General features: G+C 42.6%; 1 protein-coding gene across 1 annotated transcript; it reads left to right on the forward strand.

Annotated features, from left to right (window-relative positions):
* Nucleotides 1-1,290: 1,290 nt before the first annotated feature.
* On the forward strand, nucleotides 1,291-14,256 carry DUSP16 (dual specificity phosphatase 16; the record flags this gene model as incomplete). The annotated part of the gene is made up of 4 exons (XM_010023220.1): nucleotides 1,291-1,467; nucleotides 8,147-8,306; nucleotides 8,989-9,112; nucleotides 13,011-14,256. Coding segments are annotated over 4 exons (1,626 nt in total), but the record flags the coding sequence as incomplete, so codon positions are not given.
* Between the last annotated feature and the right edge of the window lie 5,665 nt (nucleotides 14,257-19,921).

Genomic DNA, 19,921 nt, shown 5'->3' on the forward strand with positions numbered 1-19,921 from the left:
TACATTTAATCTGAGAGGCATATAATGCCTATAAATTCAAGGATTTCTTCCTATAAGAGAGGGGAAAACATTCTGCCATTTGGAAGAAAATGTGAAATAATTGTTTTGAAAACTCCTTCTGTCATTTGATTGACATGTTGAAAAAGTGACACCTGTGCTCCTGAACAGGGAGGTTGTAAAGCAAGGAGGAGGAATCCCGGGTACTCAAATAGAAAGCATCAGAGCCAAACCTTTATTGTGTCCCTTGCCTAAGTGCTTCCGTTTAGGGGTATGGCTCTGTGACGGGCAGTGCCTTAGCTGAGCATCCCCCTGCCCATCCCATACAAGGCAACCTCACCCTCATATTCTCACGATGAGCATTCTCCTGGTTGGCTAAGATCCCTTATTTAACAAAATAAACAAGTTTTGGGGTGGTTTTTTGGGTTTTGTGTGGATTTTTTGTTGTTGAGAGGGTTGTTTGGGGAGGTTTATAATTTTATTTTTGTCAGTCAGAAGACTGAACAAGAATTGCTGTTCATTAAACTTGTTCTGAAATCTGCTTCCTGGCTTTTTCGTTTATCAGATAGAATGGGCTGTTACACACATGGCAATTACCTTGGGGTTTTTTTACGTTTACTAAAGATGCATATTTTAAAATCCAAAGACCAGGCATAGTTCAGGCAATGGTAATGCAACCCTTGACAAAACATTACATTATCTTTTTCCTGAATAATTTTAATTCATGTCTTCAAACTGTAATAACAGTGAACATAGCATTTGGCAGATTTAGCATGCTAATACCCCAATTCCTTGATGATAGAAAGGTGCCTCTTTCTGAACAGGTTAAAATTCCTTTCTTCAGGAAAATTCCGCTTGTCTCTGCTTTAATGTGAGGAAATAGCTGAGGACTTTTACTGTGGTTTGTGACTTTCACCCTTACTGTTTGGTTGTTAAATGGTGGAAACAGTCAAGAAAAGCCTATAACATACAGATTTAAGCAGCTGCCTCTGGTACTTCATTCTAGTTTGCAAGATGATGAGAATGAGCTGAGCTTGGAGTTTAGCTGCACTTGGAAAAAGCTGGCTAGCTTTGGTGAGAAAGTTAAGTGCTACTAAGTTCACTGCTAGGGGTTTCTTCAGGTTTGTTTTCTGACTGTGGTTAAGGCCAGTTAGTAGCACAGATTTATAATGCAGCCTTTGTGATTGGCAGGAATGTCAGAACTACCCAAGCAAGAAAAAGAAATGGAGCTGCTTTTACCAGAACTGGTATGGGCACCAATGCCTACAACACTGAATGTAATTTATACATACTGTTCCTCTCACAGGTGGGTTTGCTGAGTTCTCCAGCGCTTTCCCAGGTCTCTGTGAAGGAAAATCCACGCTCATCCCTACCTGCATTTCTCAACCTTGCCTACCTGTCTCCAGCAACGGCCCAACCAGAATCCTGCCTCATCTCTATCTTGGGTGTCAGCGGGATGTCCTCAACAAGGTGAGTGTTCTTGCTGTCACACTGTTTACTTAGATGCATATCTAATCTTCACGTGTCTTTGTCTATGCTTCTGTCATGCTGCATCATTACAGCTATGAAAGATACAGATAATAGCTGTCTGTGCATAAGCCATGGAAAGCTATGTGAGAACTAAGGGTAAATAGACCGTATAATTAATCTACATGTCATGTAACATGAAACTTGGTTTCCTTTCTCTTTCATCTTGGATAAAATGGTATGTTATCTTCTTCCTCAGTTACCTATCAACCAATAGCTAATTATCAAATCTGCCATTACAGTAGGTCAGGTACTTTGTGTGTATAGCTCTGATGGGTTTGTTTTGGCAGGTCTTGAATGTTAACACGATTATATTAATGGTTACAGCAGGACAAAGGAAGATTGTCTGGTTTTTAGTATTTCCTTCAAGTGCTGGAAAAAACAGCACTTATATATTACGAATTGTATAATGAGGTACTACTGCAAACAAATCTTTGTGCACCTAATAAAATGTTCGGACCTGGACAATCAGTGGGGTCATTTAAAATGAGTTTTTATGGTAGTACTGCACTAAGAAACTTTTACTGTTTCTAAATACACGTGCATTTAATAATTTCTGTTCCTAAAGAATAGCCCAGGATATTCTGGTATACTTAAAATAGTCAGCAAAGTCATTAAATATAGCAGTTGTAGGGTGCTCGAATATCAGATGTCTGAAAGATCTTGTCTCAAGTTGCTACAGGTCTATATTCCTATGTATATCTGCAGGTGTTTGCCTCCATGAGGAGACCCAACTCATATTGCTTACAGTCTGTATCTTGGGTTCCCTCATAAGGGCATTTTTACTACTTATGCTGCATGTGCCCTCTTCACTCCCATATTTTCTGACAGTCTATTCATTAGTTGAATCTTTAACAGCCTTTATAAGCTGGCATTAAATACATGGATGGGGGAGAGGGAAGAAGTGCTTCACCCTAGCATATTGCCTTATTATATGCAGGCTTATGTGTATGGTTTGTATCCATGTATAAAGCTTAAGACAGGAATGATCCTAATAGTCCTGTAATTGGATCAAATTAATATACTTTGACCATTATAATAGTTTTCAGTGGTTTCTTCTACTTTCACTCCATCCCAAGTCTGGCCATTAATAGGTTGTTTTTAGATATTTCACAATTGTTTTAAGGGGATTTTTGACACACAAGCAATTATGTAGAAGGTAACTATGCTTTAATCGAGTGCACAGAAAAAATTTTATCTGGAGGATAGTCAGCAGTCATTGTGTTTACTTTGTCCTTTAAAATCTTCTTTGTCTTTACTGCCAGGTAGCAAGTCAGCAATTCAAACTTGATTCACTTATGGTGGATGTCAAAGCAGCTTATAACTTTTCCAACCACAAAAGTAATTTGTGGTCCCCAGACAAAAGACAGCAGGAACTAATTAATCTAAAAAATAAAATAAAATCCTTTCTTTCAATGGCAGATTATTAGAAAGATACTTTTACGCTGTTTGTTTCAATGCGTGAATGGCAAGTGCTACCCTAGGTCACAGTGGGAGTGAAGGGGGAACTTGTTCTTCTCTAGGGCCATGGGTATCCTACTTCAATTAGGATGTGACTGTAACTCCACTGCTATGACTCTTAAGTGGTGCATAATCCCAGAGAGATGAAAGAAGCTGTTCCCTCTCCTTGCAGTAAATTGGTGCTGATGAATAGGTGTTGGGCACAGGCACAGCATGTGTGCCTCACCAGGAAAGGAATCCAAGTGGTAACAGCGGTCAGGAGTTTCATTATAGGGCTGGAGGAAGCTAAAACTGCTACTGGTGAGCCCTGAGTGTGGCACAGTCATCTATGGGAAGAGTTCATACCTGGCGGTGGCTCTTTTGCCTATTAATCTACAATCTTGACATCATTTCAGCATGTGTCGAAGGATACAGCTGCTGATACTTTAGAATTAATACAAAACCTCCAGGAGTTGGTCAGGTTTGTAATTCCTCACATATTCTTGGGAGTTATGATCCAGGATTATTTTGTTTCCCATTTTGTATGGAAAACCACAAAAACAACAGCGTACAATGCACAGAAAGTTCAGTAAGTTCTTACTATCTGGTGTCATCCTTTCCAGTCAACCCTCTAGAAGCTCTTCCATTGATGACTAAATACCTCTTAGATCTCCTACCCAATTTAGGACAGATACAGATCTTCTGATTTCAGATCTACTTGGGGTTTGCACCTTTCTTCTCTTTGAACAAACATAGGCGATGCTTTAGTTTGAGCAGTCACTTGCTTGCTGCACTGAAGTAGACTTTAGCGTCGGTAGATTTATCTTAACTCTTCAGTTTAAGTGACTGCCCTTGGAAAATTCAAAATAGCTTCCAGCTTTAATATTGGTAACTTTATTAACCTAAAGAAGCTGTGGGAACAAGTTACGATTTCTACATTTTAGAATCCACTTAAGTTTTCCGAACTGTTGGCACCCTTCAATTTCCTGGGTTTATTCAGTTTCTTGGTTCAACTAAAATTTAGCAGTAGCTAGGCATCAACATGTTAGAAACACAAATAGCAGGTCTCTGCTGCTCTCCCTTCAACACACTTTGCTCCTTGGGAACCCTGGACCCTATGCAGAGGTGTTGGGGAGAGCAAGGAGGATGATTCTTACTACACCAAGTGCCCAGAAATGCCAATACATAGTAAGAAAGCTGGGTAGTGAAGAATGTTCAAAGGAGAAGGGCAAGAAGCAAAAAGCAGGGATAAGAAGCAAAGTTCTGTCTCTCTCAGGACAGACAGTCCAGGAGATGGAAAGTGGTTTAATGGCCTTGCTCTGGTTTAATGGCCTTGCTCTGGTTTAATGGCCTTGCTGGTTTGTTGGCTACCTGGAACAAGCTTTCTGGTAAAATTAGAATATGAGGGGGTTTTATTCAGGTCCAGATTAAAAAAAAAAAAAAAAAAAGACTAAAAAAACTTAACAAATGTAGTAAGATTCCCCAAACTATTACAGTGTTGTTGAATACATTGACCGTATTTTTGCGTTCAGATGCTATCTGTGAGTTCCCATGATTCCTTCCATTGACCAGACATACCGATTTCTTTAAAATTAAAGTGTCTCACAGATACCTGCAAAAAGAACTCTTAATCTGCACCACTGTGCAACCTGATGATTTAAAGGTGAATTTTCATCATGTTTTATCAAGACAAGCTTATCTTTTCAGGATCTTTATAAGCTTATCTATGAGTGCACAGGTAGGGAAATGCTTGTCTTGTTGCAGGGCAGTCTGTATTCATGACCTTTTGGCCATTAATATCTCTGATAAAGCAGATAATGCTTTATTTATGAAGGATATGCAAAAATAAATGCTTGGTTCGTGTCCTTTAGCAAAGTTAATGTTTACTTCAGAAAAGCCTTCGGAGATATTTTTTGCTTTACTGATTTGTTTCTAAATGATTAATTCCAAAAATATTCATAATATTTATTTGCAGTGTTGAAATATTAAAAGCTTCATGAAAGGTCTTCATAAAAGTTCTAGCAGAAAAGTTTCTTTCAGTTGTTGGGTCTCTGTGTGATAAATGGTGATTATCTCAGTGTGATGTACTGCTGGTATCTCAAGAGGGTGTTTACTGTTACAGGTCTTTGTTGCTCTTTGTGAAAGAGGGGCAGACTAAATTCTAACCTTCATGGGAGTGATGGTGTCCTTGCTGAAAGCTAGTGTAATAGAAAAAAATCTGCATTGTGGTTATGGGCATGAATGAGCCTCCTACTTACATCTCATTGTACCAGCATTTAAACTGTAAAACTTTCTGCTTTGCTACTTACATAACTGTTTCTTTTCTTCCAGACCTGGATTTTATTTCCTGGAGCAAAATAACATTTTAGGGTGCCATTAATTTTCAGATTAAACTAGTCATAAAATGTAAATAAGCTGACAAAAGAGCATTTACCTTCTTTTCACAAAGTTGTTAGTATTAGGATTTCTGGATCTTCCTCTCATCATAATTCACTTCTTCCTCTTGGGTGCCTTACAATGAAGGCACTGTTATGCTTATTATATTGGAGCGTGTTGCACAGGGTATGATTGATACTTTAGAACAGAAGGAAGCATAACTTCTTTCTTTAGCCTTAGTCTCAAAGACAAGCACTAACACATTTTTGGGTGGGTTTTTTGGCTTGAAGATTTCAGACTTGGCATCTGTAGCCTTCTTACTCCCATTTGAATAACCAATTCCACATCAAAAACCTTGCATAACTGTGGAATCATGGTTGGCCTGTGCAGCCCACCAGCAGTTAATGCTTTAAAAGAAATAATGAGGTTTTCAATTCTTCTAAATTCATGAGCCTCCCCTTAGTGGTACATTCATTACCTCCCTCCTTTATACCTGGTAATGTTCGTGACCCTGCGTGTACTTTTGTACCTGCCATTCCAGTTGTTCCTCGCTGACCTTCAAGCAGCGACAACAGTAGGTGAGCTGGTTTGGGGGCTGGTATTTCACCATAGTGATCTAAAGCAGATATTTATTTTACAGCAGTTAAGTCTGAAGAGCTTGGGATCCTAGAAAGGGAAAACTGTGTAGCCCAGGACAATGAGGCAGAGATGCTGGGGATCAGCGGTCTCCCTCGCACACATAAGATATTGCAGATCTAGCAGTAACTAGTCCCCTGTGGCTAAAACCCCATTCCCGATACCTTCCCTCTCTGGATAATTCCAAATATTCCCCTACTTCCTTACAGCGCTCCTGCTTTTAAACTTGTAGGTCTGTCCTGTGAGAGCTAAATGTAATAGAGGAAGGGGCGACGGAGGTGGCTATGAAAGGCAGGCAGGGCTAAAGGGAGCTTGCTGGTTGTGTTGGGGAGATGTGAAAGAGGGGGGAAACCTGTGATGTATTGGAATTAACTGTCATCATTGAGAAGCTGAGCTTTACTGGGAGTGTGACCTAGGAAATCAGCAAGGTAAGAAGTAGTAAGGCTGAGAACTTATTTTGACACACTTAGCCCCTTTATTTTATTTTACCATTGCTACCAGTTCTATTTCTGATGATTTGCTTTGTGAGTACCCACACCTTCAGGCACTTCTGAATGTGCTGATGTGCGGGGCTTCAGGTCAAAGTTTGGAGGAGCTGCTCATTTTGCTCCAGGCAACAAAATACAGCTGCCTAGCAGAAATTAATCTTAATTCCCTTTTACAACCATTACTGGCTGGACTTCATGCTCTTTCCTGTGCAAATGACTGATGTAGATTCCTTCCCCCCTTGCAGTCCTTCATTCTCATTGAACATTTAGTTCATGCATGCATACACGTGTGCGTGTGTGTTCATCCCTTCTACGTAATACACCATAATATACGTGTTATGTACTCAACATCACATACTACTTAGGCTTCTCTGATTTGAACAAGATAGATAGAGCTCTGTCTCTTCAGCTAAAAAGCTATATCCCTCTTTCTCCTCACCAGAACATTTCTATGCTTGCAGAAAAAATATATATGGTGAAGAAGGGACTATATTTTCATACTGGGAGATCTCCAGTTGAAATCTGCAGTGTAAGAATTCATTCTTGCTAATGCTCCCATGGACTGACATACCGTTTTTTACGTAATTGCTATAAAAGCAAAATTTCTACAGAAATCTGGCCAAAAGCTCCCCAGTGTTTGTGTTCAGTGCAACTGTCCAAGCATAGTATTGCACGTCACTTACTGCCCAAATCATATCTGAACCAGAGAGATTGTTCAATCAGTATTAGTCCGACCTGCTTAATTGCTTTTCTGTGTCCAGATGCTTACTTGCAGGAGACTGGATGGTTTTGATAGAGCCATCTCTAGTTTTCTAATACTTGTTTCACACATTTTGGCACTAAGGTACCTACTACATCAGATACTACTTTGCACAACTCTAAATGCAATGAGCATGGAAAGGTGCAGAAAAGAGTCGTCAGTCTTTTTATATGCAGTCATGAAAGTCAACTTATGTAAAAAGCCCAGTTGGCTCTTATGCATTGAGTCTCTGCTTGTTCTCTGACAGTCTCTGAGGTGCAAGAGGACTTAAGACTGAAAACTCAATCTGAGCAACTAAATCATAAACCAGAAAGTGGAACTCCTATAAAACTGCAGCTAGTGCTGTGTGAAAATGGTCTAATTCAAGGCCTTCAGCTCTTACTCAGCTTTCTCTCAAGGTTTTGAGTGAGTTTTGCATTTGCCTTAGAAACAAGGAAGTCATGGACACTTTTAAGAGGTGACTGCAGGAGGCATCCATATAACTTCATATTTCTCACCAGTATCTGTGATGGGACAACCTCAGTCTTACTAGATATGTGATCCAGAAAACACTATTTGGGTCAGCAGGCTACACGTGGGAAGTGTTTGGTGTTCTGTTGTCAGCTTGCACGGTGAGAATTCAAACTGAAGTAGCAAGAAAGTAATTCTCTTGAAAGTGATGCTTCATAGCAGCAGAAAGTATTCTACCATTATTTCTGTTCTCTCTTAACTTTGTTTTTATGGGCTTTGCAGTCCATTTGGACACTGAATGTCCCATTAAAAGTTACTTGAATTAAAAGCTGAGGAGTTATCTGTCTCATGAAAGAATGCTCCTCATACAGCTAGAGCAATTCCAACACGAATTTCAGTTTGGTTATTAGCTTTGTAATGTGCCAAAGGTACCATTTGACTTCTCTAGCCTTAATCTTTCTCTCTTTCCTAGGAGCTGATGCAGCAGAATGATATTTGCTATGTACTGAACGCCAGCAATACTTGTCCAAAGCCTGATTTTATTCCAGAATCCCATTTCCTGAGAGTGCCTGTGAACGACAGCTTTTGTGAGAAAATTTTGCCTTGGTTGGATAAATCGGTCGATTTTATAGGTGAGAAGAAAATCTAAATTCTGTAAACCAGTTTCTGGATTCCCTCATGCCTGCCTTGCTGTTTTGGCTGGAGAAGACCTGAATCCTTTCTGGGTGGTCTGAAAATACTAAGGATCTCCATACATGATCACCATCACTCTACAAGCACAGAAGCAAAATAACATAGGGAGATTCTGCTTCTGCATGTTCCAGCACTTACGGAACAAAGAGACTTTTTAAGAGCACAACTCTGCTTTCTGGCAACCTGGTAGATGATTTATGTCTGCAGAGAGCAAATTAGCAAATTGGACATACAGATCCTGTCTTTACCTTTGAGAAGTGAGCTAGCCAAATCTGAACTGGACAGATTGTTCCATCATGAATGTTTGCTTTTTATTTGCACATAAAATTAGAAACAATCACCTTTCCCAGACATCTAAATAGGGTTGTTTATGTGCACATTAAAATGTGGTATGCTGTAACTGCAGTATGTTTCCTGTGTGTAGTCACATGCTTTTTGTATACTCAACGCCCTACAGTGCTAGAGAAAATAGGTGATTTTTGTTTAAAGCTTCCATGAGATTTGCAATTAGTTAATTTGGAAGTTTTGAACAATTTTAAGTAACATTGCTTTCTTTGCAAACGTTTTATCGTGGTATAAATGCTGCCGAGTTTGACACTTGCCAATTTCTTTGCTATGTAGAAAAAGCAAAAGCATCAAATGGCCGTGTGTTGGTGCACTGTTTAGCTGGAATATCTCGCTCTGCCACAATCGCTATTGCATATATCATGAAGAGGATGGATATGTCCTTAGATGAAGCTTACAGGTAAGGAGAAAATTTCCCTTCGTACTAATTCTTGTGCCTGTTGGCTTGTTCTTAAGGTGTATGATAAAAGGTTATATATATGTGTGTGCATATATATACATGGTAAAACTTATATATATGGAGAGGGACTTTTTACCAGGGAATGTAGTGAAAACACAGGGTGAAATGGTTTTAAACTGAAAGAGGGTGGATTTAGATTAGATATTAGGAAGAAAATGTTCGCTCTGAGGGTGGTGAGACACTGGCACAGGTTTCCCAGAGAAGCTGTGGCTGCCCCATCCCTGGCAGTGTTCAAGGCCAGGCTGGACAGGGCTTGGAGCAACCTGTTCCAGTGGAAGGTGTCCTTGCCCATGGCAGGGGATTGAAGCTGGATGAGCTTTAAGGTCCCTTCCAACACAAAACATTCTGTGAGTCTGTGATTTTATATGACCAAAGGTAGAAGCAGATGTTACTTTATCTGGTAGTTCACTGGCATCCACATGCTCTTGTTTTAAATGCAGGCTTCCTCCATAAAGCAAAAGAATGGTGGTGTGCCGACATGACGCAGCTCATGTTAATTGCCCACCTGCAAAATGCTGACGTTGGTCCTTGCTTCAAGTAGGCAAATACATGGAATTTAAACTGCTTATTAAATATGTGTGTATAGATACATGTACACATCCAGCTATGGCACACATGTAACAGTATCTTGTAAGTCAGAGAGAGAATGGAATGGATGGGGTTAAAGAAAGAAAACTGAGGATATTTATCATCACGCTTACGACAAATGCTAGGCTGGCTCTATTGTCTGCGGTTTGGTAATGCTCTCAAAGAACTGCCTGCAGGTGAAATGTCTAGGAATTAAGAAAGCTTCTTTGTTGCTAATAAAGCCAACCAAAAACTCTGAGAGAAGGTATTTTGAAGTATCAGCTCTTTTTTTGCAGAGACCCTTTTCCTTCCTTCCCTTTTTAACCTTTCAAATCCTACTTTTGTCTGTGTTTGGATTGTGAACACTTTACTACATTCCAGGTGGCTTTGTTGCAGTTTACCATGACTTCTGTATTTCATTTAACAAACTGCTTTGTTGTGTTGTAGAGAAAATGATGGTTTTCTTTTTGATGGTCTTTATAGGCACAGCTGCTGCCTCACTGTGTTGTGCAGAAGCAATGTAAACAATTGTGTTGGAGCAGGTGGAGGGGGGTACTTCCAAAATCATGGGTACATTTGCTGCTACCGTCTTTAAAACACTGATGAGCACAGAAAGATGAACATTTAAAACGCCTTTATGGAGCATGATTTCCGTGGAGCATTTTCTTTTAAGCTGATGAATTAAGATGAATTATGTTTGCAGTGAAAAAAGTGCACGTAAAGGGTCATTGAACTACCCACTCCCATTGCCTTTCGAAGTTTTCCACAGTTTCTTACTAGAGCCTGCTGACAGTTGGGTGTTGTGCAGTCATTTCAACATGTATGATGAAACAGGTTTAATCAAGAGGTACAGCTGAAAACTGTATACAGGCATAGATAATATGGATGAATTAGTGGATATGGATGGATACTGCACAAGGTATGAGCTTGAGTCACTAAAGAAGCCTGCCTGGCCTCAGGCTGCAGTGGTCTGGAGGTTAGAGCTATAGAATACTAAACACTTGTAAAATGCACAGCTTCAGGGAACTTCTGAAGTGCTGCTTCTAAGCTCCTCCATGAAATCTCTGTATTAAATTCCAGTTTGCTTCTTACCCAGAAGTGTGAATCGTGTGAAGGATTAATCATTCCAGGCCGCCTTCTCTTTGCACTGTAGATAACGAGCAACTACTGTGAAATGTAGATTATATTTCACTATATTTCCTTTGATATGGCTTAGTGAGAACGGTCTGCAGCACATTTCACTCATTGGTCAGGGATCTCTTGTTGGCAAAGCTTGAAAGAAAACTACGTTTCTCTGAGTTAATGAAAGTCATTAGATAAATGTTTGGCTGATGCTATTACTAAAATAAAAAGGTGACACTCTTACTTGAAGTGAAAGATCTGAGGAAATAAATGCTTAAATATTTTCTTTCGTATAATGGACTATATAGAAGGGAAATAAACATAAACATTAAATGTTATGTACATTTTCCAGTTGGAAAAAAAAAGAGTGTACATTTTGAAATGACAAAGTTTGCAGTATCTTAAAAAGCTTGTCAGGGGGATCCAGCAGCCTTTCTTGTACTCTTCTCATTTTTTAAAAAGCTAGTTTTACATTTAGGACTGTCCAATATTTTGGAGTGAGATGAAGAGAAAGTGGAAGGAACAGAGATTTAGAGAGCCTATCAGAACACAGGCCAGAAATCGGAGTGTTGATCAGAAGAATCTTGCTTTAGATAGCCCAGTAACAAGTACAACTAGCTTTGAATGGAAAAGAAGTGAACAAAGAGTCTATGAATTCATGTGAGCGGGTTGGTTACACCTACATAAAAGCTCCCAAATTAAATGTTAAGAGCTCAAGCTAAAGAATTGGTCCTGAGGAGACTTACTAGTTTTCTCTGATAATGTTACACTTCATGGTGAAAGCTTTCACTATGAATTTGTGCAGCTTGATTTCCCAGGTGATCATGTCAGCTCGACTATCCCTGCTATTGTTTGCTGTTTGGCAACTTGGGAAACAAATAAATGCAAGTTCTGTTTGATAGTTTTCACATGCTTGCCTGCCGTTGTGCTAGTGTCTGCACACATACACAAGTATACCTCTGAATTTTTCACATGCCATTTTTAATGGCTGCACACTCACCTTCTGTACACAACCCCAGAGAGGCTTTATTTCTAATATATTTAAATTTCCCAGTGGTGAATTATACGTGTGGTTGCGCTAGATTTAACTCTTCAAGGTTGCTTCCCTTGTTAATTCCAAGAGGAGGAGGGAGTTGGGCAGCCTTCTGTTTTGCAGCCTGTGAAAAGCAGAGAGTACTTATTTAGCTGTACTGCAATTCAGACAGGTCGGAGGTGTGCTTTTGTATTTAACTTTGAAGTGTATGACATGACTTCTACTACTTAAGTCTTTCATACATTTAGAGCCCTGGTTCAGGAAAACATTGTAAGTATGCATTGCACCCTCTCCATATCAACCAAGTAGATAATTAATTGCATGCTTAGGTTGGCACATGTATGCAAGCCAGGCTGCTTCCTACAGAACTCAAAAACAGGTTCTCTGCAAGTGATTTGGCAGTAATTGGCCCTTTCCTGCTGTACACCTACATGTTTTTGTTTTAATGCTGTACTTGCTTCTTTCTGGTTTTCTGTTTTTGATTATCATATCAGCGGTCAATACCAGTGTGTGGTAGAAATTGATAGCATTTGCTGTATAAGGGCAGCGTGTATCGGAGCTCTTTGTCTTGCCTGACGAAGAGAAGCAGGGTAGGAAGCACTCACTGCAGTAACAACAGCATGAGAGAGGGGAAAGGAACATGGGATTTTGTCCCTGTGAATGGTGGGGATGGTGGTTTGCTTTCTGTAGTATAGGAGAGGCCAAGGTCCCTTGGCTCAAGCTCTGAAGCTGTTCACGCAAAACTGGAGGAGCTCTTAACTCTGGTCAGAAATCAAGGTAGCAGTGATCCCACTTGTGAAGCAAAATAAGGGAAATTATTCACTTAAATCTTGCTGTGGACATCATAAAGAAAAAATAATGCTTTCTTTCCCCCTTTTTTAGCCACCTTTAAGGAATCTGTAGAGACAATTGAGAGCAGTCAGCATTATCTTGTTTAAAAGCTGCCTTTTTTAAACTCCATTATCAAGTTACTTCTGCTTGATTGAACCTCAGTCCAAGCATCCCCATAAGTTAAGAAGAGGATGTTAACATTCACAGCAGTTGCTGTAGGACTGTCTCAGGTCTGTATAGCAGGTCCTTAAATTAATTCTCTGTTTGTTTGTCCCCTCTTTCCAGGTTTGTGAAAGAAAAAAGGCCAACCATTTCTCCCAACTTCAACTTCCTGGGCCAGCTTTTGGACTTTGAGAAGAAGATCAAGAACCAGAGCGGTCAGCCTGGCCATATCAGTAAGAGGAAACTTCTGCACCTGGAGAAAAGCAGTGAGCACGTGCTCGTCCCAGAAGGGGAGCAGAGCAGCCTCTCCACCAGCCAGCTCTGCATTACTGCTGCCTCCGAGATCGTGGAACAGAAGCCTACGGACTGCAGCAGCCACTTGTCCCCTCTGGAAGACAGCCCACTGGTCCAGGGCATAAATGGACTGCACGTCTCCCTGGATAAGGTAGAAGACAGCAACCGGCTGAAGCGCTCCTTTTCTTTGGATATCAAATCTGTATCCTACTCAGCAAGTAGCAGCTGTGTGACTGCATCCGTTCAGGGCTTTGCCTCCTCCGAAGAAACCCTGGAATACTACAAACACACGACTGCGTTAGAGGGCAGCAGCAAGTTGTGTCAGTTCTCCCCTGTTCAGGAGGTCTCAGAGCAGAGCCCAGAAACAAGCCCTGACAAAGAGGAAGCAAACCCTCCCAAAAAACCCCAGGCCCCCTGGCAGGTGGATAGCCAGAGCAAACGGCAGCACCTGGGGAGAGCCAGTGGCAGCACCACCACCCAGCGGTCACTCCTGTACCCCCTCCACCGGAGTGGCAGCATGGAAGACAACTACCGAACGAACTTCTTGTTTGGTCTCTCCACCAGCCAGCAGCATTTGGCAAAGTCTGCTGCAGGGCTGGGCCTCAAAGGCTGGCACTCGGACATCCTGGCTCCTCAGACATCGGCTACGTCCCTTACCAACAGCTGGTATTTTGCAGCCGAGTCCTCGCATTTCTACTCTGCCTCTGCCATCTATGGGAACAGTGCTGCTTACTCTACCTACAGCTGTAGTCAGCTGCCCACGGGCTGTGACCAAGCCTGTGCTGTGCGCAGGAGGGCAAAGCAGGGTGATCGAGGTGACTCCAGGCGGAGCTGGCACGAGGAAAGCTCTTTCGAGAAGCAGTTTAAGCGCAGAAGCTGCCAGATGGAGTTTGGGGAGAGCATCATGTCAGACAACAGATCCAGAGAAGAACTGGGGAAAGTAGGCAGTCAGTCGAGCTTTTCAGGCAGCATGGAAATCATTGAAGTGTCCTGAGGGGCAGCAGGCTCGTGTGACTGTGTCGGACTTGCTTCCCCCTCCAGGCTGCTTCCCTGTAAATCTGAAAAGAACAAACTCTGTGCAAAAAGCAGGTGGGGAGGGAAGAAATGCGAGTGAATGCTTCAGTGTGAACGCAGTGACTAGATGAGTATGGCAAAGAAAGGGCAAGTTTGCCCAAGGAGACCAAGTGTACTGCTGGGTTTTCCACCTCCTCCTTCCTGGAGAAGGGCAGAACATTTCAAAGACCTTTTCCTGACAGAGGAAGCAATGATATGCAATGGATTGCACATCCTTTCAGTGGCCTTTAAAAAGGAAGCTCTCTTGGTATCAAACCCTTTCTCTGGTTCCACTGAAACACTCTCCTACCCATCAAAGCTAGTTTTGTTCTCCCCTCCTCACACCCCATGTCCTCACCAGTGCACCTTAGCCCTGACACTGAGCCAACCTCTGGAGGGAGACCTTTTTCCTGTAAGAAAGGAGACTGGGAGTGATTCCAAAGGATGTAGGGACTGGTTACAGCATGGCTCATCTGAACACATGGTTCAGACCAATGTAAATACTGGTGTAACTATCGTTCTAATGGATAGGCTTTAGGTGATTTGCTAGAGAGCTGCTTCAGAGAAAAACAAACCCAGTACCTCAAACATACATACAAAAAAATAAACTAGGGCTTTATGGCTGCCAGATGCTGGTGGTCAGTTCATACGCAATGTGAACAAGTACCGACTGGCCACATTGGATTTTCTTTTGTTTCCAAAAGCTGTCTACGCACAAGTGTTTCAGTTGGTTCAGGAGCAATTCCTAAACCAGGCAATCGAACCAGCCTTGCCTATGACTGTTTCCCCCTTGTCTTTTGAAACATAAAATAAACAGTATTTGTATTTTTGATATTAACCTGGCTTCTGGGAGAGGGGCAGCTGCTTTGGCTTCTGAGCTATAATGGAGTGGGTTATGAGCAAGAGGAGTGGCTGGTACAATACCACACCATCCTTTTCTTGCCCACTGACAATTCAATACATGGCTCTTGAAGGCTTTTTTCCTGTTTTTTTTTTTGAAAGCTGAAATTGAGTTGGGGTGGGCTTTTGTCCTTAGCTGAGCTGTACCATTAAGGAACTGCTCTTCATATATGGTTCCAATCATGCGTGGGGTGAGGATAATGCAGGTGGTTGGTTTTTCCCTCCCAACATGGATGGGGACTTGGAGATAGAAGCTTCTCTTCAGTTGTGCTGACTTCATCTGAGAAAGAGTAACCTGGCTGGCTGTCCAAGGGAAACAGAAGGGGGCTTCCAGCATCCCAACTTAGTGTGGAGTGAAGGAGAGGGGGTTTGGGAAGAGACAGCTTCAGTGGGAAGCCTGCTTACCTCCCGCACTTGCAGCTGCAAGGAACTCGATCCTGGCTCTTGTCCTCCGTCCCAGTGCAGGGTCCTGGTTTCCCACTGCGCTGATGTGTGATTTGGCTGCTGCTGTCTGATACCGTGTCCTTGCCACCCAAGGGAACACGTTTCACGGGAGATGAGGCACAGCCCTTCTTGTGTTGTTCCTGACAGCAAACCAGCTGCTTCCCCTCCCGGTTGCCATTCGTGTGGTGCCACGGCTCAAGCTGGTCTATATGCACATTGCTGCAAGAGGTTTACAGTCAGCAACGGGTGGTACCAGCAGCACAGTGTAAAGCTTCGAGCTGCACATGAGTTATCTTACCCCCCAGAACATGTGTTTTGGGAGGAACTGTATTGTTTTGTCCCATTTCAGTGCAGGCAGCTGAAAATTGTACATCACATGTAACAAATGCTTACCCCTGGCCAACAGCTTTAAAAAGAAATTCTCAGCAGCAAACTGAAGCCCTAATTCAAGTCAGCAGCTTGGGTTATGTTTGGTTTTTTACTGTAAGTTTAGCTAGTTTGTGACTCAAATCTCAGGTTTTACTATACTGAAAAGTGCAGAAGATTTTGTCACTGTTTTGTTTTGTGGCTAGGATGTGACTTTAATTTCCTACAGCAGACTGTTGAAAATAGCACTGAAAGCTACAGCCTTAATTAACTTGATCCTAAAAAGTGCGAACGGCAGAGAGGCAGCACCAGGAGTAACTGAACCCAGAGACTGTGTTCATGCCGGGTGTACAAGATGCTGGAAGAAGGGGTAGTCCAGGTAAGGTGTAGGTTGACACCACACTGGAAAGCATGTCAGGTCTTGGTTATTCATTAAACATACTGCCACTTGTCTCTGTTTATGTATCAAGTGAAAGTAATTACATTACAACCATTTGCAGCATATACACACACTCCAGCATGTGTATACATACCTATGTAAACAGTTTAGCAGTGCTCCTCTCAGCCAGATTTCAGTAAAAGCCCATGTCTTTCATTTAAATCAGTTAATGGGGGGCTAACACAAATCAATCCCTAGAGGCAGAAACAGAACCTTCCTGTCCTTTGTGCTCCTTCGCACATGTGTGTTCTCCCCTTCTCTCTGTACAGATATGTATGTTTGGATTTTGTTTGTTTAATTGCCTCCTAAGGAACTGAAATCTGGTCTTGTGGCTCCTCCTGATTTCCAATAGGCAACAGTCACTGAATGAATCAAAGCTGTAGGCTCAGTATTTTTAGGGGAGGGGTTCCTGTAGGAGGAAGCCTTAACCCCATGTCCTGCCCAGGGTGGCGCCCTGTCTCCTGTCTGAACTCGTGTCCCATACCTGAACAATGCTGGAAATGGTTTGTAGAAATTTGGAAAGTGAAGTGGAGGATGCGAGGGGGGAAATGTGTACATGTTCAATATGAATATAATGTTCTTTGGTGTATGGCAAGCTGTTTAAATGGTTCAGAGCGATGTGAGTTTCTCATCTTGTTGTCATGAGCATTACCTGTATGTTATGATGAAATAAAATCAGAAATGGTACCTGTTTCTACGGAACGGCTGAGGAGGGAGCCTGTGTGCCTCTGGCTGTGGAGCGTGCGTTACCTGCTCCGCGGCACCCAGGTCGAGCAGGGGGGCTTATCCTTGCTGTAGTTATCCTTCCCTGTGGATGTGAGCCTGTTAATGAATGACACAGGTTGGGTGGCTTTGAACCTCTTGTCGCAAGCAGTGGTGATTTTACAGCACAGGGACAGTGTAGTACCTGTTCCTGCTTTACCCCACCTCTTCTGCTCCCTCAAACAGTAGCACTTCTCTGCATTAACACCATACAGTGCCTAATACTGCTCTGAGTGAACTCTGCCCAAGGCAGTTGGGCTAGTCTTCCTGAAGCAAGTATTTCAAGTTAAGCTGTCTAGAGTGAATCCCATGTTTTTTTTCTTGCCTCCAATACTTATTTGAAGAAAAAAATAATTCCTTGTTTTGAAGACTTGTTTTGACTGGTTCTGCAGGTCCTGAAGCATTCAGAGCAAATTCTGGTTGCTGAGCAAGGCGTATGTCCCTTGTTGCTCCTTCAGAGAGCAGCTTATACAACTGTGGCATATGTTAATATTAAATCCTGCAGTAGACTATGTTACAGGTAAATCCTGAGACGGCAAAGCCTGCAAGTTTGTGTGACAAACTTCAAACCCAGGTGCACTAACCATCCGAGAATGGGAAATGCAGAATCTTTGGCCTCTCTAGAAGACGCCAGTCCATCAGCCAGAGCACAAGTAACAACCTGCGTGAGCTTCTGCACTTACTTTCTACAAACCAGACATGCCAGCTCTTACATGGGAAGCATCCATTGCACAGTAAAACAAGAACCATGTGCAATACTAGACCTTAAATGGCATCACCTTGTTAGCCTACAAAACAGGTTGACTTGACAGTCTTTTAAGATTTACCTTCTCAAGCTTCCCTCACCCTGTTCCAGAGTCAGCTTTGATCCCAGTAGGTCAGACTAGCTGTGTTTGTTCCCTCATGTTCTGTTTTCCAAAGCATGCACTTCAGCTTTCACCCCTCCTCCTTTTGCCTGCTTTGCAGGAGTTGCTCTGCTTGAGTTCCCTCTGTCCCTCTGCTCTTGCCCCTGCCAGCACACAGCTCTCTGGAGACACAGACTAACTCCATCTCCAGTGAAAACCCGAGAGGCAACCGAAATGTGTCTCATAGATGTCATCAACATCTCATTTTCATTTCATTGACTAGCATTACTGGGAAGAGGTCCCTGAGGTCACTGGCCTCTTGATGTAACTAACCATCACACTTACAGGCCTAGAGGGAAATGGACTGAAAACAGGGCAAGCCTCACCTGGCACGGATCAGGCAGCCCTAGTTTTGAGGGGCTGGGGAGGTGTAAGAGAGAAAGTAGGAATGTGGTAATTCCGTGAGCTGCTGTTAGTACTAGCTGTAAGTTCATCGGCCAGCTGCTCATTACACTTTGGCTGACAGCACTAGTTATAAACTGATTTCTGCCAGAAAGCAGTGGTTGCAAAGGCCCAGACCAGTGGCCTGGTGCTTCTCCTGGGGATGGCACTGAGGTTACAAACTAAAACTCTAACTGACAGTTTCCATATCTGAAATTACTGAGATTCAGCGAAACTCACCTACATTGTAACCCTGACTGAACACCTAGCTAGCCTGCACTTGTTGTTAAAGTTTCTGAGATGGAGTTTTTTTCTAGCACATTCAGACATTACAGCATTATAATACAATATCACTACTATAATATATACACAAGATCACAGTTGGAAATTCAGGTAGAATAACAGCGTTCATAATACATCGGCTGAGCTGTTCTCCCTTACATGTCACCTCGCTGGGCATCAGGCTGTCCCATGCAGGCTTGCATTATGAAGAAGTTAAAATATAATGGTGGCAGCTGAAAGCAAGCCAAAAGCCCCCTGAGAAGTACCACAGACCAGCTGAAAAGCAGCTGAAAGTGCAAACTGACCCATTAAGTGATGTGTGAGGAATCGGAAGGAGGAGATGAGGAGCTGGCAGAGCAGGGGCCTGCCCAGGGACACCCAGCTCCAGGTCCTTCTGCAAAAGAGCTAATGTAAAGCATCTGTGAGGAAATGGTCTCTTTTTGACAGGGAGGTAAGGAGGAGGGGGGGAAGAAATGAGGAATATCTTGCTGCTCACGATTCCTGCTTCATCTTGGGAAAACTGTTGGGCACAGTCAAGGTGCAAATGCCCTAACAACACAGGCAGGAAGTGTCTCACACCACAAGTGCTCTGCACAGGGAAGCTGCAGTCTTACCCAGTCCCAGACCCTCTTCTTTATTTCCAAAAGGCTACCAGCACAGAAAAGGTAGGCAGTCAGCTGAACTACTACCCCACAGCTGGTGAGGTACAGGCATCGCTGCACACATCATTTATTTAAACTGAACATCAGTGCCAAGCAGAATTCCAACAGCATCAAAAAAAATCCCAACATTTACTTTCATTCTGGGACACAGGTTTCATTACAGCCCCAGGGCAGCCAGAACCAGACTTATGTACAAAGCAGTAAAGCTATGACCTACCACGCTAAGCAGTGTGTGCTGTCCGCAGACATCACAGCAAGAAAAGGTGGGCTGTAAATGAAGAACAAGTGAGGCAATCGGAGAAACAACACACTTGGAAAAAAGCGATCCCAAACATTTTAATGCTGGAGCTGGGGAACATGTCGCACGTAGGGAGCTGGAAGCAGAGCAAGTCTGCAAACAGGATAACCACCCATTAACCAAGGAGCACTCAGCCACAAGGCTGGTGATCAAAATACACCCTGGCAGCTCAGGAACAGGAGGGACATCGCAATAGTACCTCAGGAAATCAGTGGCGCAGTCTGAGAGAGAGGGGCTGGCTCATGCAG

This window comes from Nestor notabilis, unplaced genomic scaffold (assembly GCF_000696875.1).
Source record: "Nestor notabilis isolate BGI_N333 unplaced genomic scaffold, ASM69687v1 scaffold15081, whole genome shotgun sequence".
Taxonomy (NCBI): domain Eukaryota; kingdom Metazoa; phylum Chordata; class Aves; order Psittaciformes; family Psittacidae; genus Nestor; species Nestor notabilis.